Source organism: Phacochoerus africanus, chromosome 3, assembly GCF_016906955.1.
Source record: "Phacochoerus africanus isolate WHEZ1 chromosome 3, ROS_Pafr_v1, whole genome shotgun sequence".
Lineage (NCBI taxonomy): Eukaryota > Metazoa > Chordata > Mammalia > Artiodactyla > Suidae > Phacochoerus > Phacochoerus africanus.
In genome coordinates, this window is record NC_062546.1 from 171421519 (window position 1) to 171443903 (window position 22385).

General features: G+C 39.3%; 1 protein-coding gene and 4 non-coding genes across 6 annotated transcripts in view; all 5 read left to right on the forward strand.

Annotated features, from left to right (window-relative positions):
- Positions 1-22385, forward strand: part of NOP58 (NOP58 ribonucleoprotein) — a 29151-nt gene that overhangs the window by 2838 nt on the left and 3928 nt on the right. Inside the window, exons 2-12 of one of the 2 annotated variants that reach the window (XM_047773259.1) lie at positions 3397-3473; positions 6382-6434; positions 10491-10612; positions 12844-12980; positions 14963-15027; positions 16449-16583; positions 17824-17969; positions 18641-18767; positions 19116-19279; positions 20777-20911; positions 21399-21460. In XM_047773259.1, the coding sequence (XP_047629215.1) occupies positions 3397-3473; positions 6382-6434; positions 10491-10612; positions 12844-12980; positions 14963-15027; positions 16449-16583; positions 17824-17969; positions 18641-18767; positions 19116-19279; positions 20777-20911; positions 21399-21460 (1223 nt within the window). Of the gene's footprint in view, positions 1-3396; positions 3474-6381; positions 6435-6635; positions 6758-10490; positions 10613-12843; positions 12981-14962; positions 15028-16448; positions 16584-17823; positions 17970-18640; positions 18768-19115; positions 19280-20776; positions 20912-21398; positions 21461-22385 lie in introns of those variants that run through there. The other variant, XM_047773261.1, reaches the window with a different exon arrangement.
- LOC125123809 (small nucleolar RNA SNORD70) lies at positions 4866-4954 on the forward strand. Its single transcript, XR_007134185.1, has one exon. It is a non-coding gene; the product is annotated as a small nucleolar RNA SNORD70 (small nucleolar RNA).
- On the forward strand, positions 6530-6616 carry LOC125123810 (small nucleolar RNA SNORD70). The gene has a single exon (XR_007134186.1). It is a non-coding gene; the product is annotated as a small nucleolar RNA SNORD70 (small nucleolar RNA).
- Positions 18023-18108, forward strand: LOC125123827 (small nucleolar RNA SNORD11B). The gene has a single exon (XR_007134201.1). It is a non-coding gene; the product is annotated as a small nucleolar RNA SNORD11B (small nucleolar RNA).
- LOC125123826 (small nucleolar RNA SNORD11) lies at positions 18877-18960 on the forward strand. Its single transcript, XR_007134200.1, has one exon. It is a non-coding gene; the product is annotated as a small nucleolar RNA SNORD11 (small nucleolar RNA).

Here is a 22385-nt window from a genome sequence, read left to right on the forward strand (position 1 = left end):
AGGGGGGGTGAGTTGGAGCCACAGCTATAGCAACGTGGGATCCCAGACGAGTCTGCAACCTGAACCGCAGCTCTTGGCAAGGCCAGATCCTTAATCCACTGAGCAGGGCCAGGGATTGAAACTAGTCCTCATGGATACTAATTGGGTTTGTTACTACTGATTCACAATGGGAACTCCTTCTATTGCAGTTTTTGATTTTACTTAAATTACTATTGAAAATTGTCAAATTGTAATTTATTTTTTATGTAACCTAATTGAGAAATAACCAAAGGCTTGTGAATATTCTGAAATATTGCTTCATTTATAAATACTTGGAATTAGTAGCAGTTACCTTTTTATTTCATGGCTGCACTGGCAGCATATGGAAGTTCTTGGGCCAGGGATTGAGCCCGAAACACTGCTGCAGTCTACGACACAGCAAAGTGAGATCCTTTAACCCACTGCACCGAGCTGGGGATGGAACCCTGCACCTCCACAGCAACCCAAGTCTTTGCAGTCAGATTCTTAACCCACTGGGCTATGGTGGGAACTACAGTAGCAGTTATTGATTCTTTCTGAATAAAATTGACATACAGAATATTCTAAAATAAGTTGAACAAGTTTGAAAGAATTACTAAAAGTAAATTGTACACCTTAAAGGTGTGAATATTCTCTGAAATATGTGTGTAGATGTTCAGTGCATGGTTATTAGCTCCGGTCCCCTTAATCTTTCAAAGCTGGGGTATAAATTTATATGGACTGCATAAAATTCATGCTTGAATAGATACAATGGTTTAAGAAAGTTTTCTTCAGGAATTCCCTTTGTGGCAGTGGGTTAAGAATCTTACTGAAGGAGTTCTCATTGTGGCGCAGTGGAAATGAATCCAACTAGGAACCATGGGGTTTTGGGTTTGATCCCTGGCCTCGCTCAGTAGGTTAAGGATCCAACATTGCTGTGAGCTGTGGTGTAGGTCGCAGATGCAGCTTGGATCTGGCGTTGCTGTGGCTGTGGTGTAGGCCAGTGGCTACAGCTCCGATTCGACCCCTAGCCTGGGAACCTCCATATGCCTTGGGTGCGGCCCTAAAAAGGGCAAAAGGAAAAAAAAAAATCTTACTGCAGCTCGGGTTCAGTCTCCAGGCCAGAAACTTCTATATGCCTCAGGCGTGGTGATTTAAAAAAAAAAAAAAATTTTTTCCAAACTCAGTTTGCAATAAGGAATACATTTTATATCATGACCCAGTATATCCATATATATACACTGTGGTTCATGAAGGGTTAAAAACTCAAGATTGTTGCTCATTAACAAAGTTACACACAAATGCAGAGACAATACCTAAAATAATTATTTCTGGCGTATTGCAGAAATTCTTTAGGACTGTGTCTCTCATGTCACCTGGCTACAGAATAAGAATAAACTTTCTTCAGTCTTAACTCATCCTAGACCTTTTGTGGCTGTGGTGCCCAGTGTAGTAGCCAGTAGCCACATAAAGCTATTTAACACTTGAAATGTGGCTAGTAAAGCTGAGGAGATGGATTTTTATTTACTTATTTATTTGCTTTTTAGGGCTGCATCCTCAGCATATGGAGGTTCCCAGGCTAGGGGTCGAATCGGTGCTGTAGCTGCCGGCTTAGGCCACAGCCACAGCAACGCCAGATCCAAGCCACTTCTGCGACCTACACCACAGCTCATGGCAACGCCAGATCCTCAACCCACTGAGTGAGACCAGGGATTGAACCCACATCCTCATGGATGTGGTTTGTTAACCACTGAGCCATGACAGGAACTCCAAGGAAGAGATTTTTAATGTGAATACCAAAGTTCATATATAACATGATTATTAAAAAGCCAAAAAAAATGAAATAGGAGCTCCTTGTCGCTCAGTGGATTAAGGATCTGGTGTTGTAGCTGCTTTACAGCTACGGGGTGGGTTCCATCCCAGGACTGGGAACTTCTCCATACTGTGGATGTGGGACCCCCCCCGAAAATAATTAAAAAATAAAAATTTGAGACAGGTGTATAATAGAAAATGTAGAGGGTTGGGGGGGGCTTGGGGTTTAAGGTTTTTTCTGCCATACCTGCAGCAAATGGAAGTTTCCAGGCTGGGGATCGAATCAGAGCTGTAGCTGCTGGCCCACACCACAGCCGCAGCAAAGCAGGATCCAAGCCACGTCTGTGACCTACACCACAGCTCATGGCAATGCTGGATCCTTAACCCAGGAATGGAACTAGTTAGATTTGTTAACCCCATGGATGGTAGTAGATTCCTTAACCACTGAACCTCTCTGGGAACTCCTATTTCTAATTTTATTTTTGGCCACACCTGTGGCATGTGGAACCAAAGCCGCAGCAGTGACAATGCTGGATCCCTAACCATTAGGCCACCAGGGAACTGAACTCCTATTCCGGCTTTATTAGTAATGTTCTTTTCAATGTGTTGTGCATGAATGGGAACATTATGAGCCAAGGTTTTGTTTGCCATAACAAAGTCTTTGGAGATCTTTGGTCATGGATTAACATGATTTCATTACATTTCCTCTGTTACTTTAAGAATACTGATAGTATCTCTTAAATACACCAATTTTGTTATCCATGTTATTTTCAAAAATACTTACTTTTCAACTAGAAAAATGAACTTTACTCATGAATCATATCCCCTGTTTGCTACATATCTTCTCAACAATCAGTGAACTTTGTGTATGCTTAACCACATTCTTAGTAAACTATTTCCAAAAATCACAACTATTCTGTGAATTTCCTTTGACAAAAAAAAAAAAAAACCTTTGAATTAAAGTTTCATTGCATTCGTGAGATGTGACGGAATGTCTTTGGATTCTAAAATTCTCATGACATCCAAAACAGAACTGTTTAGTAGCCTTTAATTTCTAATACTAAGCAGTGTGCTTTCCAATTATTTACTGCCTCATTACTCTTTGCTTTTTATGGCTGCACCTGTGGCATGTGGAGGGTCCCGGGCTACGGGTCAAATCTGAGTTACAGCTGCCCACCTATGTCATAGCCACAGCAACACAGGATCCAAGCTGCATCTGCTACCTACACCACAGCTCACAGCAATGCCAGGATCCTTAACCCACTGAGCAAGGCCAGGGATCGAACAAACCTGCGTCCTCATGGATGCTACTCAGATTCATTTTAGCTGAACTAGGACAGGAACTCCCCCAAAAATATGGTTTTAACAAATTCCCAATTAGGTATGGATTCCATCCAGTTATTCAGTGGGATACTTGAGCTATTAGTTTGACCAAAAATTTATGCCAGGTAAGAAAACTGGTTATTTCAAAGAGAAAAATTAACTTCCTTCGTCCTCATTTTGCATGTACACTTGTACTTTAAGAGTCTAGCTATTTATGCCTAAGCTGTGTGATTTAAAGAAAATTATTTTAAATATCTATTGCAGGTTTTGAATGAGAAGAAACTTCAAGAGGTTGATAGTTTGTGGAAAGAATTTGAAACTCCAGAAAAAGCAAATAAAGTGTAAGTCATGTCAAAACTAAGAACTTAAGCAGTTAACATTTAGAGGTTTTGGGGTTTTTTTGTTTGTTTTGTGTTTGTAGGGCCCCCCCAATTCATGTAATATATTCATAACTTTTTGTTTTGAACTCTATTTCAGGAATAATACTGGTATGAGCCTAATTGTTAGATTCCTTATTTGGAGGGTAGGCCATCTCCAGTAACTTGTATTGATTGCAGAGTAGATTGGACAGCACCCCAGGATTACTATTTTGTAAGATATTTGAAAGCATCAACTAATTGTGAGTTAGGTATAAATTTCTGTTAAAAGTCATTTTCAAAGCATAGGCTGCTAATTGTCTTAAAAATCTCTAAGTTGGTGGTATTCAGATATTTTTTAGCTTGATTCATAGTTTATTCATTCTTTTTTCAGGGCTGTACCTGCGGCATATGGTGGTTTCCTGGCTAGGGGTCCAATTGGAGCTACAGCTGCCGGCCTACACCACAGCAATGCTAAATCCAAGCCACGTCTGAGACCCACACCACAGCTCACAGCAGTGCCAGATCCTTAACCCACTGGTCAAGGCCAGGGATCAAACCCACAACCTCATTGTTCCTAGTCGGATTCGTTTCTGCTGCACCATGATGGGAACTCCAGTTTATTCATTCTTTATGACTTATTTTTCCTATTTCCCTTTGAAGTAGTAAATAACTAGGTGGTAAGTCCTAGAGAGGCATGTCTGTGTACCCCAAGGTCTCTGGACAAGAAAATAGAGTATGCCCTTGATGTCCAACTTAAGAAATGAAGGGTGAGAGAGAGAGAGCTGGCTTTTCATCAAGGTAGAATCGGGAAGGCTGTTTCACCATCTGTGAATCATTTACCTTGTGAAATAGCCCATTTGGTGAATGTGGTCCTAGGAAGGACTGGACTGATCCCTTGATTATGTCCTCGGATGCCAAAGGGCATTTGAAAATTCATCTGCTAATGCTAGTATAAACTCACTAGGATAAAAGGAAAATACTTAAACTTGCTAAAAAGTGTTGAGCCCAACACTTCAATTCATGATAAACAATTAGAGAAACATGATATATTAGAAAATCATGCTTCAGAGTAATTTGAACAGTGTGATTTCATTTTTGCAGGTGTTATATACCTGTATATGCATTTATGCAAGTGTAGAGATATGTGAGCAAATGCCACTTCAGAAGAGTAGAGGTGGGGGTTAGGTGAGATGGAATAAGATGAAATAATTACTTTTTGTATTAAAATGTACTTCTAAGGTAACACCAGGATGTTTTCTGACCAGTAAGAAAGCTTTCCTTAAAATAACACTGTTTTAGACGCAGTGGAAGGCTGGTTTTCCTTTTTAAAAGGAAACTACTAAAGGTATGCTTCAATAGTCTGAGTTAACCTGATTCATTGTTGTCGATGATGTATTCTTGTTGGAACTGAATTTATGTGATCTAATTCAAGTATTCGTCACTACCACTGAGACAACAATGGATTAACTTTGTGTATTTGTTTTGATATAAAATAATGTTGCCCTGTACATAAGTGAATGCAGAAGAAGAAGGTAAAATCAGGGTAACAAGAATTAGATCTAACAAATACTTTTTTTTTTTAATTAAGTGTAATTGATTTACAATTTTGTGCCAATTTCTGCTGTACAGCAAAGTGATTCCATTAACGTGTGTGTGTGTGTGTGTGTGTGTGTGCGCGCGTGCGCGCGCGCACATTCTTTTTCTTTTTGTCTTTTTTTTGTCTTTTTTAGGGCTGTACTGACGGCATATGGAGGTCCCCAGACTAGAGGTCGGGTCAGAGCTATAACTGCCGGCCTACACCACAGCCACAGCAACGCCAGATCCGAGCCAAGTCTTCGACCTACACCACAGCTCACACCAACGCCGGATCCTTAACTCACTGAGCAAGGCCAGGGATTGAACCCACAACCTCATGGTTCCTAGTCGGATTGTTTCCACTGTACCACAACGGGAACTCCCTACACACTCTTTTTCTTATATTATTTCCCATCGTGATCTGTCCCAGGAGATTGGTATAGTTCCTTGTACTATATTGTAGGACTTTATTGTTTATTCATTGCATATGTAATAGTTTGCATCTTCTAACCCCAAATTCCTCAGCTATCTCACTCCTTCCCCCTTCCTCCTTGTAAACCACAAGTCTGGCTCTACATCTGTGGGTCTTCTGTTTTGTAAATAGGTTCATTAGTGCCGTATTTTAGATTCCACATATAAGTGATAATGTTGTTTGTCTTGCTATTTCTGACCTCACTTAGTATGATAATCTCTAGTTGTACATTTAGCTTCTTCTTCTTTTTATGTTTGCACCCATGGCATGTGGAAGTTCCCAGGCCAGGGATTAAATCTGTACAGCAGCTGCAACCTATGGATTTTTTTAACCCACTTTGCCTCTGCAGCAGCACAAGGTACTTCAGTCAAATCTTAACCCATTGCCCCACAGTGGTAACTCTTAACAGTTAACTATTTTTTAATGGTACTTGTGCTAAATGGACAAATCAGTGTCGTGAGATTCTTGACTCAGGAAGGACTGTTAGACGTTTTCTTAAGCCTCTTCTATGCCATATAGTAGAAGGTATCTGTCCAGCTTTAAGCAGCAAAGGTTATGTTAAAGCTTAAACATCTTTCCTGTGGTTTAGATGTGGTAGCAAATCTCTTTGCTGTTCCAACTTTACTTCAAAGCTACAACCTCTGTAATAGTTCAGACATTACTAGCCTAACATTTACAGAAATTGGTCATTTTATGAAGAATATCTAATTTTGCACTGATGTCCAGTGATAGGAAAGTTTCTTTTGGTCTATGCTTTGGGGATAGTCCAAAACGTCTTTTCCTTAATATGTGGCGTTTGCAAAAACCATTGTATCCCTGTAACATTTTTTTTCTTAATTCTAGTGTAAAGCTGAAACATTTTGAGAAATTTCAGGATACAGCAGAAGCATTGGCAGGTAAAGTCAAAGACACGCTTTTTTGTTTTTTAAATATTGATGATTTGTTATCCTTATTAAAAGATGGTTTTCTTCAGTTGCCTAAGTTAACCTTATTCAATGTTGTCAATGATGCATTCTTTTTGAAACTGAATTTAAGTGATCTAATTCAAATTCGTCACTACTACTGAGACAACATTGAGTTAGCTTTTTTCACTATAGGGCTGGTTTCCCTGCCCACCCCCATGAGAGGTGAGACGTGGTTAAGTTGATCACCCTGTGGAAACCAACAGCATAATGCTGAAGCACACAGTTCAGTAAAAGCTGTTCTACAAGGGACCAAGGTAATGTGGTCAAGTACATAGCTCTCTGATCATTTTAATCCAAGGCTAAAGTTGAGAATAGTCAGGAGTTGAAATAATAATAAAGCAGCTCTCCAGGAATATAAGAAAACTAATAGAATGTGTTGGGGGTGGGAGTATGGGTTTGAGAAGTACAAAAACTAGAGAGGCGTAAGTTTATCTAAAAGGAACATGAGGAGTTGCCGATGTGGCACAGCAGAAACGAATCTGACTAGGAACCATGAGGTTTGGGGTTCAATCCCTGGCCTCACTTAGTGGGTTAAGGATCCGGTGTTGCCATGAACTGTAGTGTAAGTCTCAGATGAGGCTCGGATCTGGCATTGCTGTGGCTGTGGTATAGGCCAGCAGTTGTAGCTCCAATTCAACCCCTAGCCTGGGAACCTCCATGTGCCAAGGGTGCAGCCCTAAAAAGCAAATAAAGAAATAAATGGAACATGATTTTTTATGATTTAGAAAAGTGGATGACTGTTATCCCTCAGCTAGTTCTAGTGATGAGACAGCAGACCTAGAGAACAAGGTTTTACTAACTAGGCTTCGCTTTAGTAGTACTTGGTCTTATAAGGTTCTTTTAGTATTAGGGAAAATGAGAAGATCAGATACAAAACACTAACCATGAATTTTTCAGTTGCTTAACTTCTGTATCTTAAATCAGCCAATTACTTGGTGATATAATTTGAAAATGAAGGACCATAAGGAAGAATATGGCTTAAAATTAAGCCGTAAAATTAGACAGCCCGAATAATTTTGTCATCCCACAGGAGAAGTGTGTATTTCTCTTATACAGCCAAAATTGAGACTTTGATTATATGTGAGAATATTAATGGGCTACCTCAACCTTGGCAGAGGGATGAGCTAAAGGAGTAGCCAACAATAGGGCCAATTTTTTTTAATTTTTAAAAATAGTTCTAGGTCTGCATCCATCAAGTAATTAAAGCCTCATAGAATCATTAAGTACAAATATGGTGATTTTTGCCTAGAAAATGTTTTGAGAGATAGTTCTCTTCCAGAGTCCCGTTGTCGCACAGTGGAAACGAATCTGACTAGTATACATCAAGATGCGGTTTTGCTCAGTGGGTCGATGGTCTGGTATTGCCGTGAGCTGTGGTATAGGTTGCAGACTCGGCTCAGATCCTTCATTGCTGTGGCTATGGTGTAGGTTGGCAGCTGTAGCTCAAATTTGAGACGCCTAGCATGGGAACTTGCATATGCCACCTGTACAGACCTAAAAAAACAAAAAAGAGAGAAATAAGTTCTGTTTGTCACAGCTTTAAAAATAGCTATGGGTGGAATTTTGGTAAAATACCGAGCAAAATTGCATTAGCTCTTCTCCAACTCTGGGGAGCATTATTCCCATAGATTGTATTAACAGCCAATATATTGGTCATGTAATGATTGTCACATTTTGTACTCATCATTTCAAAATTGTTATTTAAACCATTAAAAAATTCTCTGAGATGGATAGTATTATCACTATTTTATAGATGATAAAAACTGAGGCATTTAAAATTAACCCCTGACTCTCTTAATCTAAATTTATGAGAGTAGAGATCCATAATTCCAGCACATAAATATTTTTGGGTAAATGAATGAAAGTAGTGAGCTCTGTTAGTAATCTAGTCATAGCAACTAACAATGCTTTTTCCATCTATTTTTAGCAGGAAGTTGAACATCACCTTAATATGAAGAGAACAAAGTCCTTCCTGGGAGTTTACTTCTCACTCCCTGTTATAAGGCAGTTTTGACACATAGAACCAAAACTGAGTGGTTGTACATGTCAGGGTATGCATTTAAAACCCCATAGCCTAAGAAAGAACCTGGAGTGTGATGTCACTTTATATTGATCTCAGTAGATAAAATGTGTCATTTGCATGGCAAGATTTATTTTTACTCTTGGTCAGACTTTGACGTTTCAAGTCTTATAAATAACCACAGTAAAATTTGGGCTCAGCCTCAATTTGGATGAAATGGGGAGACTGCTAAGGGATGCTGAAAAGTGGTTAGTAGAGAAGAGAAAAGACTCAGTTTCCCCTTCTCCCTATTACCATCTCTGTATACCTTCTTTTTAAAATATATAATATGAAGACTAATTAACAAGCTTTTTGATAAAGGGAAGGTAAATATTTGTGAATGTTAGAGTAGATCTAATGTAGATATTTTTTACTTTTTTTGTTTTTTCTTTTTTGGCCATCCCAAGGCATATGGAGTCCCCAGCCTGGGATCACATCTGAGCCGCAGTTGCAGCAAAGCCATATCCTTCAACCTGCTGGGCATTGAACCTACATCCTGGCACTGCTCAAATACCACCAATCCTGTTGCACCACAGCAGGAACTCCAATTTTTTCCTTTTGAAGAAGTTTTACTTAAATAAAGGAGAATCCTAGGTTAGAGTGTGAAAGTAAATGATGGAGAAGATTGAACATTAGAAGGACATTGAATAAAGTTTTTTAATTAGATTAAAAACTTGTAAGAAAAAATTAACAATTATTATAGAAAGGTAAATTGGAAAGGAGTCAGTGTTGTACAATGTGTGAAATGTTAGAACTTAAGAAAAGTTGCTTGAATCTTAGCTGCTTAGAGTGTGGAGACGTGTGTGATAGCCAGATAGTTTTTGTCCTCACCATTCATCTTCCAGATGATACATGGACTTGGAATTCAAATGAAGGGAAATTTGGTCAGGAGGAAAGAGCAAATACCTGGCTGGTTAAGCACAAACTGCCTGGCCTTAGAAACTGACAAACTTCCTGCCAGGCATATTTTAAGTTCAGTCAAGACATAGATACTAGCAGAGGTATTAGTATTAGTATTAATAAATTCATGTGGGTCCAAAGGGTCTAATAAATATAAGTCTAAGGAAGGGTGAGAGTTTATTAGTACATTTAAAGCTTGCCAGAAATGGAAGCAGTTCCCATATCAGATAGGCTGCTTTCAGTAGTAAGTACTCAATCACCATAGGTTAAAAGTAGAGGCCTGGTGACAACTCATCTGGGTCAAGGATTAGCAAAGATAAGACCTCCACTCAGACATGTTTACACTATGGCGGAAACTTCAAAATGAATACACTTCTTTTTACAAAGTCTAACAACTTATAATTCTAGTTCAGAAGGATCATATGACATAGAGAAAGGAGTGCTAGATCTGCCATAACTCCTGGTTCTGCAGTAGAAATTAGGGTGGCAAGATCAGATCAGATTGTGAAATTTGTAACTTCTGGAATATTTTTATATTTCATTTCAGAAGTAATATTAAATTCAGTTCTTTTGAAAATTGGGGTGGATTTTTGTTTTTTGCTTTATTTATATGAATTTAAATAAAAACTTGTTTCTTAAATTTGAGTTAACTTTTTTTTTTTGGCCACACCCACAGCATATAGAAATTCATAGGCCAGGGATCACACCTGCATCACAGAAGTTCCAATTGTGGTTCAGCTGGTTATAAACCCAACTAGTATCCATGAGGATGCAGGTTCATCCCAGGCCTTGCTCAGTGGGTTAAGATTCCAGTGTTTCTTCAAGCTGTGGCATAGGCCAGCAGCCGCAGTTCCAAATTGACCTCTAGCCTGGGAACTTCCATATGCTGCAGGTGTGGCCCTAAAGAGAAGAAAATCCCCAAATCATAGCAGCAACCCAAGCCACTGCAGTGACAACACTGGATCCTTAAGCCACTGTGCCACAAGGGAACTCCTGAGTTAACTCTGTTTTTCTTCTTCCTAAAAAAGCATTCACGGCTCTGATGGAGGGCAAAATCAATAAGCAGCTCAAGAAAGTTCTGAAGAAAATAGTTAAAGAAGCCCATGAACCCCTGGCCGTAGCTGATGCTAAACTAGGAGGGGTCATAAAGGTAAAGCTATAATTTTCTCTTACGCCTGCTAAGCAGAGCTCACCATACAGCATTGTGACTACAAAGCCTACCTAGCCTTTGGTTCTAAGTTATCAGACTTGAATAACTTGATCTTTTTTCCCCCTAGGCTACATAATAATTGCTTCCAATATGACTATCAGTACTAAGGATATATAAGTGATGCTTCAGAAGGATAACACTGTATGAATATCTTGACATACATATTTTTGTTGAGAAACATTTTTTTCTTTCAATATAAATGGAGACATGACATTTCTATTTTAGTATATGGGTTTTTTAGAAAATACTAGTAGTAGGTAAAGTTGCTAGAAATTAAAGTGAGAATGGAGAGAAAAACTAGGTAGGCTCCCAGACATGAAAGGCAAAACATTTTAGGAGCCAGATGTGATAGTTTCAGCAGTTGCAGTAGTTATTACAGTGCAAACACATGAATATACGTCTTTTTTAAAAACATATAGTTGATTTACAGTCCTTTCATTTTTGAAGTAAGGATTATATTGCATGTAGGTGTTTGAAAGCAGGGAAGTGTAGAAGAGATTTGAGGGGTTTTTTCCAAGGTAGGGTTGTGAAATAAGTTCATTTAAATAGATTATTTCTAATACTGTCCTGTGATGATCAATCTGTCTTTATCCTGTGGAGTACCCATTAAATCTTAGTTTATATTTTTCTGCTAAAAACATTAATTTTTAGCATTATAAACTTACATGGAAAGGTACATGGGAGGGCATATATTGCTGATTGGTGAGATTATCAATGTCTTTAATTTTTGCTTTTTAGTTTTTTCATTTGAAAGTTTTACATTGTGTATCTCTTGTATACATACTATAAATTTTTTTTTCCTGAAATATGCAACATAGGAGTTCCTTGGTGGCCTGGCAGGTTAAGAATCTGGCCCCATTGCTATTGCACAAAAGACTTCTGTATGCAGTGGGTGTGGCAAACAAAAAACCTGTGTGTGTGTCACACACTCATATATATATATATATATGTGTGTGTGTGTGTATATAATATGCAACATACACTATTTTGCATGCTTCTCATTTGCATTTGATGAAAGAGAACTGTATAGATTTGTGTGTGACCTACAAATACACTGCCAAGTCAAAAAATGAGGCATGCAGAACAGAATTCATCCTATTTCTATTGAGTATAAAAACTGCAACTCTAAAGATTTATGTATGTGTGTACACATACGTGTTAACATTACTGTGTATTTGGAAGTACTTAGAGGACCCTAATAGTAGGGAAAGGAACTGTTTTTAAAAGAAGCTAAATAATGTAAAGTAGTAAAAGATTACTCACACCAACATAAAGAAAAAAACCACCAGGTTAAATTGTAATTTATCTATTTAAGCCTTTTCTTTCTTTCTTTCTTTCTTTCTTTCTCCACATCTGTACCATGCAGAGGTTCAGAGGCCAGGAATTGAGCTTGCACCACAGCAGTGACCCCAGAAGGTCTAGTGACAATACCAGATCCTTAACCAGCTGTGCCACCAGGGAACGCCAGTCTATGGCTTGCTTTTTTTGTCTTTTTAGTGCCACATCCGTGGCACATGGAAGTTCAAGGCTGGAGATCAAATCTGAGCTGCAGGTGCTGACCTACACCATAGCCGCAGCAATGCCACATTATTGACACATTGAACAAGGCCAGGGATCCAACCTGCATTTTCATGGATACTAGTCAGGTTCATTACCACTGGGCCATGATGGGAACTCCCAGTCTGTGGCTTTTTTTTTTTTTCTCTTTTTCTCTGTTTTTTAAGGGCCGCACCTGCAGCATATGGAGGTTCCCAGGCTAGGGGTCTAATCAGAGCTGTAGCTGCCAGCCTACTCCAGAACCACAGCAACACCACATCTGAGCCTCGTCTTTGACCTACACCACAGCTCACTGCAACGCTGCATCCTTAACCCACTGACTGAGGCTAGGGATCAGACCTGAAACTTCATGGTTGCTAGTTGGATTTGTTTTCACTGCCTCATGATGGGAACTCCATAGTCTGTGGCTTTTAATTCATGTACAAAGACAGCCTTCCTGGAGGCTTATACCAATTTCGACTTCCACCAACAGTATTATATTCAAGTATTCTTCTCACAAACGAACTAGAAACTGCTTTTATGTAACTAAGAAAACATTTAAATCAATGCTATTTTAACATTTATATGATTTTAGGAAATTAATTTCTTTAATACAAATGTTCTTGTTCTTGTAGGAAAAACTAAATCTCAGTTGTATCCATAGTCCTGTTGTTAATGAGCTTATGAGAGGAATCCGGTCACAGATGGATGGATTAATCCCTGGTGTAGAGCCACGTGAAATGGCAGCTATGTGTCTTGGGTTGGCACACAGGTAAGATTTTTTTTTTTTTTTGGGGGGGGTCTTTTGTCTTTTGTCTCTTGTCTTTTTAGGACCACACCTGCAGCATATGGAGGTTCCCAAGCTAGGGGTCGAATTGCAGCTGTAGCTTCCGGCCTACACCACAGCCACAGCAACGCTGGATCCTTAACCCACTGAGCAAGGCTAGGGATTGAACCCACAACCTCATGGTTCCTAGTCAGATTTGTTTCTGCTGCACCACGACAGTAGCTCCTTAATTTAAAAAAAAAAAAATTTTTTTTTAGATTTTTAAATTTTTATTTAGTAAGTGGGTTTGGGGTTTTTCTTCTATTTTTTGCAGGTTTTTTTTGTTTGTTGTTGATATAGGCCTCACCCATGGCGTGTGGAAGTTTGCAGGCCAGGGGTCAAACCCATGCCACAGCAGTGACGACACTGGATCTTTACCATACTGAACCACCAGGGAACTCCAATAAATAACACTGATTGAGACATATTACAAATATTAACTTAATCCTCAGGGATTTTTAAGAGGAAGTTAGTGATAGTATCCTCTTTTAACAGATGAGGAAATTGATGCCCAGGGTCAGTATAGTTGGTAAGTGATGAAGCCATGATCTGAACCCAGGCAGTTTGGCTCCATTGTATGAACTTTAAATCTCATAAGCATTTTCTAGCTCTCTCGTTAGATGGCACACGTCCTGGGCTTCTTTTATCTTTATTATTATTAAAGTATAGTTGATTTACAATGTTCTGTCAATTTCTGCTGTACAGCAAAGTGAACCAGTCGTACATACACACGCGCACACACACTCTTTTTCTCATATTATCTTCTATCATGTTCTATCACAAGTAAAGATCCAGGTTGTCACTGTAGCAACTCAGGTCACTGCTATGGCACAGGTTCTATCCCTGGCCTGGGAACTTCCACATGCCACAGACAGCCAGATAAAGAAAAAGAAAGATTCTTTTTTTTTTTTTGTCTTTTTGCCTTTTCTTCGGCCGCTCCCGCAGCATATGGAGGTTCCCAGGCTAGGGGTCCAATCGAAGCTATAGCTGCCGGCCTGCACCACAGCCACAGCAACTCGGGATCCGAGCCACGTCTGCAACCTACACCACAGCTCACAGCAACGCCGGATCCTTAACCCACTGAGCAAGACCAGGGATCAAACCCGCAACCTCCTGGTTCCTAGTCGGATTCGTTAACCACTGCGCCACAATGGGAACTCCAAAAGGAAAGATCCTTATGGTCAGTGTTATTCCTTTCAAGTGTTAGGTGGTGCTCTAGTTGTTCTTACCTGGTGGTATAAAGCATTAAATGTGCTGCAGAAATCATACATGAACCATATGATTTGGACTACACAGCATTATTTGTCATCTGTAAGTTAATTCATGTTACAGAAATGGAGGTTATAGCAGGAATGGGGGGGGAGCAGTGCCTGAAGCATGCAAAAGTTCCTGGGCCAGGTATCAAACCCACTCCACAGCAGTGACGACATCAGATCCCTTAAGTGCTAGGCCACAAAGGAGTTCCTTATTTTCTTTTTAAATGTGTATTTTTGGATCTTAAATATTCTTTGTCTTTTTGCCTTTTCTTGAGCTGCTCCCACAGCATATGGAGGTTCCCAGGCTAGACATCTAATCAGAGCTGTAGCCGCTGGCCTACGCCACAGCCACAGCAACACGGGATCCAAGCTGCGTCTGCAACCGACACTACAGCTCACGGCAATGCCGGATCCTTAACCCACTGAGCAAGGCCAGGGATCGAACCCACAACTTTATGGTTCCTAGTCAGATTTGTTAACCACTGCGCCACAACGGGAACTCCATGGATCTTTCATATTCTTGTTTAGCTGATTTTCCCATGTAGAAAAAAGAAATTAATGTGGTTCAAAAAAAGGGGTTTGTGTAACTTTTTTTTTTTTTTTTAAGATGTTAACAAAATGCTTCCCCTTGATGCTATTTTAGTAATTTGTAATTTTCCCCCCTTTCCCCAGCTTGTCCCGATACAGATTGAAATTTAGTGCTGATAAAGTGGACACAATGATTGTTCAGGCAATTTGTAAGTATTGTACATGTGAAATCTAATCTGTTTGTCTCCTCTTCATAGTTTTTGCCTACTATTAAAATTCTATCTTTTATGATTCTGTTTGAGGAAGAAAAATGATGAACTAGAACTGTTGGTAAAGTAAATAAATTGGAAAATGCAGAATAGAAAAAGGAATAACTGTAATTTGAGTAGTTGTGATAATGTGACATACATTATTAATGTAAACTTACTTTCTTTTTTCTTTTTCTTTTCTTTTTTTTTTTTGCCATTTCTTGGACTGCTCTCTCAGCATATGGAGGTTCCCAGGCTAGGGGTCTAATCAGAGCTATAGCTGCCAGCCTACACCACAGCTACAATAACTCGGGATCCGAGCTGCGTCTGCAACCTACACCACAGCTCACGGCAACGTGGATCCCTAACCCACTGAGCAAGGCCAGGGATCGAACCCACAACCTCATGGTTCCTAGTTGGATTCGTTTACCACTGAGCCACAAAGGGAACTCTCGTTATTTTCTATATAAATGATAAACCCATTAAATGGGAACTATGTTGTGCTATATTGTGCTTTTTTCTTTTGGCTTTATATATAATAGGTCATTCTCTGATGTCATTTGGTGATTTGGGGACATCAAAACCATAACAATTTCTAACTAAAAATCCCTTTAGGGAGTTCCTGTTGTAGCTCAGTGGTTAACGAATCCAACTAGGAACATGAGCTTGCAGGTTCAATCCCTGGCCTCGCTCAGTGGGTTAAGGGTCTGGCGTTGCCGTGAGCTGTGGGATAGGTTGTAGGCGCAGCTCGGATCGGGCGTTGCTATGGTTATGGCGTAGGCCAGTGGCTGCAGCTCCAATTTAACCCCTAGCCTGGGAACCTCCATATGCCACAAGAACAGACATTTAAAATATATATATATTAAAATCCCTTTAAACAGCAGTATTCTGGGTGTATATATATCTAAAGGATTGAAAGCAGATACTCAGGTACTTAGGATTCACAGGAACCAAAAGGTGGAAACAACTCAAATACCTATTAAAGTTGAATGGATAAACAAAATGTGGTGGATACATACAATGGAATATTATTCATCCATAAGAATTTCTGATACATGCTACAACATAGATGATTTTTGAAAACATGCTAGGTGAAATAAGCCACACACACAAGTATGATTCTACTTAGGAGATACTTTATTCTAACCTCATAGAGATAGAGCCAGAGATGATGGGGGTAGGGGGATGAAGAGTTCTTTAATTAGTGGACGTAGTTTCAGTTTGGAAGAGTTCTATAAATGGTTAGTGGTGGTGGTTTCACAGCATCCTGAATGAACTTTATGCCATTGAAATGTACACTTTACAGTGGTTAAAATGGTAAATTTATGTATATTTTCTCACTTAGTTTTTAAAAATTTTTTTTTTCTTTCATCCTTCTGCAGCCCTGTTAGATGACTTAGATAAAGAACTGAACAACTACATTATGCGGTGTAGAGAATGGTATGGCTGGCATTTCCCTGAATTAGGAAAAATTATTTCAGATAATTTGACATACTGCAAGTGTTTACAGAAAGTTGGTGAGTAACTTTATCCTTTAAGGCATTGAAAACAGTGATTCATATAAATGTTCTGTATTTGACTTATAATGTTTTTGTTTTGTTTCATTTTTTTGTTTTCTTAAATATCCCAGAGGTTTTTTTGTTTGTTTGTTTGTTTTGTTTGTTTGTTTTGGTCTTTTTGCTATTTCTTGGGCCGCTCCCGCGGCACATGGAGATTCCCAGGCTAGGGGTCCAATCGGAGCTGTAGCCACCAGCCTACGCCAGAGTCACAGCAACACCAGATCCGAGCCGCGTCTGCAACCTACACCACAGCTCACGGCAGCGCCGGATCGTTAACCCACTGAGCAAGGGCAGGGACCGAACCCGCAACCTCATGGTTCCTAGTCTGGATTCGTTAACCACTGCGCCACGTCGGGAACTCCCCAGAGTTTTTTATGTCTTGTATGTTTTGGGAGTGTAGCCATATTAATACTTGTTAGATATCAGAAACAAAATTAACTTTGACTTTCATTTCAATGGCCTGTACAACAGAGAACACAATTCTCTAATTTGATTTTTCCTGAATTGGTGAATGTGTCTCAGTGAAACTGCCATTAATAGGGACAACTGTGGACTAGGGGTAACCCTGAAATACATTACTAATGACAAATATTAAAAATAGTATTGCTATGTACACTGTTAATGTTATGTTGTGTACTATTAGTATAGTAATACTATTAGCAGAGGAACCTGAGGGTTGTTAACAAATTGGAAGTCCTATTTCATGTGTATTATCTCTAGTTTTTGGAGGGAGGTAGTGGGGACAGGTGTTGATCTCTAAAAATCAAACCCTTTTTTTTTCTTTTTTTGGGGGGGGGGGGCCACACCCGCAGCATATGGAGATTCCCTAGCTAGGAGTCTAATAGAAGCTACAGCTGCCAGGCTATACCACAGCCACTGCAATGCCAAATCCGAACTGCATCTGTGACCTACACCACTGCTCACAGCAAGGCCAGACCCTTAACCCACTGAGTGAGGCCAGGGATCAAACCTGCAACCTCACGGTTCCTAGTCGGATTCGTTTCCACTGCGCCACAACGGCAACTCCCTAAAATCAAACCTTTATATGAGGAAAATTACTAGGTCAGACTTCTTCACTTTTTGTTTCACTTAGGCTTCCTTTTCATTGGCATCTCTACTTTTTCTTTTGATTATTTGGTGGATTTTATGTAATTTATTGAAGAGTGATTCTCCCTCATCCTCTACAAACATTCCATAGGCGATAGGAAGAATTATGCCTCAGCCAAACTTTCTGAATTACTACCAGAGGAAGTTGAAGCAGAAGTGAAGGCAGCTGCAGAGATATCTATGGGAACAGAGGTTTCAGAAGAAGATATTTGCAACATTCTGCATCTCTGCACTCAGGTAACCTATACACATAGAAAAACTAGTTGACATGGTACCAGCTCTGTAATTTCTGATGGCAATGATGATTTTGAAATTTATTGTTCACCTGAGAAATAAATATGAGGGTGTTCAGTCACTACCTCATCTGATGCCATCTTCATTTATATACTTAGGGAAATATACTAAAGTTAAAAGCGTACTATCTGATTTATTTGTATTGTTAGCATTATCTGAATCATAAATCTATTAAGAAGGCAGAGAAGTATAGTTTTGAGTTATTTACTTCTTTTATCTTTATACCTTGTAGAGGTTTTTTGGTTGATACCTCATGTAAAAATATCTGTACAGGAATCACAGAGGATAACAAATGTCTGGCTTCTTGGAGGGTTTTGTTGTTTTAAACAAAATCTCTCATTGCTGTGGTTCTGGGTGCAGCTGTGGTGTGGAACAACGTTGTACCATGGGTGTGGTGAAAACAGTAAATAACAATAACATTGAACAACATTATATTTAGGCAGTGTTTTAGGTTGTTTATATACATTATCTAATAAAATCTTTACAAATAGCCCATTTATAGGAAATTGAAGTAAGAAATGGCTAATTTTCTCAGGGTTGCACAACTATCATAATTTGGATTTTCTCCTGCTCTTAAATTAGTTATGACTTACTCATTTTGTTCCCTACACTAGGTGATTGAAATCTCTGAATATAGAACCCAGCTCTACGAATATCTGCAAAATCGAATGATGGCCATTGCACCCAATGTTACAGTCATGGTTGGGGAATTAGTTGGAGCACGGCTTATTGCTCATGCAGGTGATGATTTTAATGTAATTTGTAAACATGGGTACTGAGAGACGAGTTGAAAGTCATTTCGGATAATAATAAGTAGATGTAAATGGCATGTGTGAGGACTAAGGACCAGGTGTTCAATGATGATTTTTATTTGTATGCCTGATTTCCTTTTGGATAATGAAGGCATCTTTAGTCACTACCTCTTCTGAGACACTTGTGGTCCATTGTCAAAAAGTTTGTTATAGCCGAAGTTGACAAGGTGTTTGCTATAGTGGCCATAATACTTAGATTATAGATCTTTTGTTTAATAGATGGAACTTTCAGATACTTGGAAGTATATTCCTAGTAACTGCTGTTTTTCTTTTGAAGGTTCTCTTTTGAATTTAGCCAAACATGCAGCTTCTACAGTCCAGATTCTTGGAGCAGAAAAGGCACTCTTCAGAGCCCTCAAGTCTAGACGAGATACCCCTAAGTATGGTCTCATTTATCATGCTTCACTTGTAGGCCAGACAAGTCCCAAACACAAAGGAAAGGTGAGTTAAAATAGTTTTCCTGGGATAGGCCTCCCCCCCCACCCCCGGCCCCAAAACCATTTTCCTTCTCTTACTCTATAGTAGTCAGTAAATCTTTCTAGTCTTTCTTTTTCATTAAATAGAGAACGGTATACACTTTAAATAAAAACTTGTGGTGAGTTTCCTTTTCGGTTCAGTGGTAACAAACCTGACTAGTAACCATGAAGATGCAGGTTTGATCCCTGGCCCTGCTCAGGAGGTTAAGGATCCAGTGTTGCTATAAGCTATGGTGTAGCTTGCAGACGAGGCTCAGATCCTGTGTTGCTGTGGCCGTAGTGTAGGCCAACAGCTGCAGCTCCAATTTGACACCTAGCCTGGGCAAGTGCAGCCCTAAAAAGCAATGGGGAAAAAAAAGAACACCTTGTACAGTGAAAGAAAAGGTTAGAAGAAAGTATTACTGTATTCCTGTATTCCTGTTTTTCTAGACTACCCTTTGAGGGTGGTGGCACATCAAAAGTTTTCTGTGTGGCAAGAAAACAATTTAACATCAACATTTATGAGCTCTGACAGATACATACACTGTTCTAAAAAATTTAGAGGAATTTTGGAGTTCTGTCGTGGCACAGCAGTTAATAAATCCAACTAGGAACCATGAGGTTTGATCCCTGGCCTAGCTCAGTAGGTTAAGGATCCATCATTGCCCTAAGCTATGGTGTTGGTCGTAGATGTGGCTCGGATTTGGCATGGCTGTAACTGTGGTGTAGGCCAGTAGCTATAGCTCTGATTCAACCCCTAGCCTGGGACACTCCATATGCTTCAGATTCGGCCTAAAAAAGCAAAAAACAAAAACAAAAAAAACTTAAAGAGGACTTTAGTGAATTCTTTTAATAGCTCTATGAATTGTAGATTTCTCTGTTTCACAGAGGTAGAAACTGAGGCTTAAACAATTAAGTACTTTCAAGCTCTTTGTAGGATATATAGTTTAAAAGACACTCAAATTTCATGAAATTCAGAGCAGAGGGATGGGTAAAGTAAAAGGTTTGGTAAAATCAAATGTTAATTAGCTTGGAAGGGGGCTATACTTACTCTAGATGACCTCATGGTGTAGAACTAATACCAGGTATCGAAAACTATGGAACACAGAAGAATAATTTGAGTTAGTTTTAGACCTGAGCTATTGAAGATCTTTCTATCCACCAAAATGGTGGTGGTTATGTACAGAGCCAGTTAGCCATTATATTGTGGCAAAGGTTCAAACAGGAGATAGGTGGCTTGGAGTTCTCTGGTGGTAGAGCAGGTTAAAGATCTGGCATTGTCATTGCAGCAGCTTGGGTTGGTCACTGGCCTGAGAACTTCCACATGCCGTGGGCACGACCAAAACAAACAAAAAAACCTGCTAAAGTGAATTATATAGTTAATGATTTGCTATAATGTTCTCATGAATAAGTTACCAATAGAATTTTTACATGTCAGCTTGGAACATAGTTTGAATACCTCTGACTTTGCATTCTCTGACAGATTTCTCGAATGCTGGCAGCCAAAACTGTTTTGGCAATCCGGTATGATGCATTTGGAGAAGATTCCAGTTCTGCAATGGGAGTTGAGAACAGAGCAAAATTAGAGGCCAGGTTGAGAACCTTGGAAGATAGAGGGGTAAGAATCACATCCTACATATTGCCGAAGTTTTACCAGTCAAAACTTAATAAATCACGGAGTTTCTGTCATGGCGCAGCAGAAACGAATCCAACTAGGAACCATGAAGTCGCAGGTTCTATCCCTGTCCTCACTCAGTGAGTTAAGGATCTGGCATAGATCGCAGACTTGGCTTGATCCTGCATTGCTGTGGCTGTGGCGTAGGCCGGCAGCTGTAGCTCCCATTGGACCCTTAGCCTAGGAACCTCCGTGTGCCATGGATGAGGCCCTAAAAAGCAAAATCAAAAAAGTTAATAAATCATGAGTGATTTATGTAATTTTTCATTTCACCAGCTAAACCGTTTTACTTTATGATTAGGGAAATTGTAAACAGCAGGCACAAAAGAATGTACAGTTTCCCTAACATATACTAAGAATTGGCCTGCTAGAGTGTATATATGACAAAGAGATTATGCCTTAGAAAACTTAATAATTTTTCTTTTCTTAGATAAGGAAAATAAGTGGAACAGGAAAGGCATTAGCAAAAGCTGAAAAATACGAACATAAAAGGTGAGTGCATTTTGGGTACACAGTTTTTGCTTTATGTAAATGTTAATTGTTGACAGCACTTTTTTTTTTAACTTTTAGCAAGTCAACATCCCTCTAATTTTTTTCTTTACTTTTTTTCATATTCACTTATAGTTTTTAATCACATTTTCACATTGTTAGAAAAGAATCGTCTAAAAGTGGCTAAGAGACATAAGTATTCAGACCTCACTGTGAAATTACAAAAAATATTTGTGGCGAGAGGTGTTTCTGTTATTACAATGAGATAATGTTCAATGCTGATGGGGCTGTAATGATGGAATACGGAAATCAGTTTAACAGTATGTGTCAGGAGCCTTAAAAACATTTGTAATCGGATTTTAGGAGTCTTAGAATTCTTTAGTGAAATCTTGTAAGGGGTGGGGGGAGTTCCCATCCTGGCGCAGCGGAAACTGAATCTGACTAGGAACTGTGAGATTACAGGTTCAATCCCTGGCATTGCTCAGTGGGTTAAGGATCCGGCATTGCCATGAGCAGTGGTTTGGTCGCAGATGCGCCTCAGAACCCGAGTCACTGTGGCGTTAGGCCAGTGGCTACAGCTCCTATTCAGCCCCTAGCCTGGGAACCTCCATATGCCGTTGGTGCGGCCCTAAAAAGCAAAAAGACCAAAAAAAAAAATCTTGTAAGTGGGCAGGGAGAGCAATATGTAGTAACGTCTCATTATGAATAACTGTTTATATGCTTTAGTATACACATTTGTAAAAATTGTTTTTCTTTATTCTGATAAGCAATCAAATGTATTCAGTTATATGGACATTAATTAACATTTACTTGTGTATTTTGTGTATTTGCTAAATTCTCTACAGTGACCATATATTTTATAATTTTTAAAATTTTGGTTTAGTTGAAAAACGTGAATATTGTTTTGGGGGGGCTGTTTGTTTTAAAT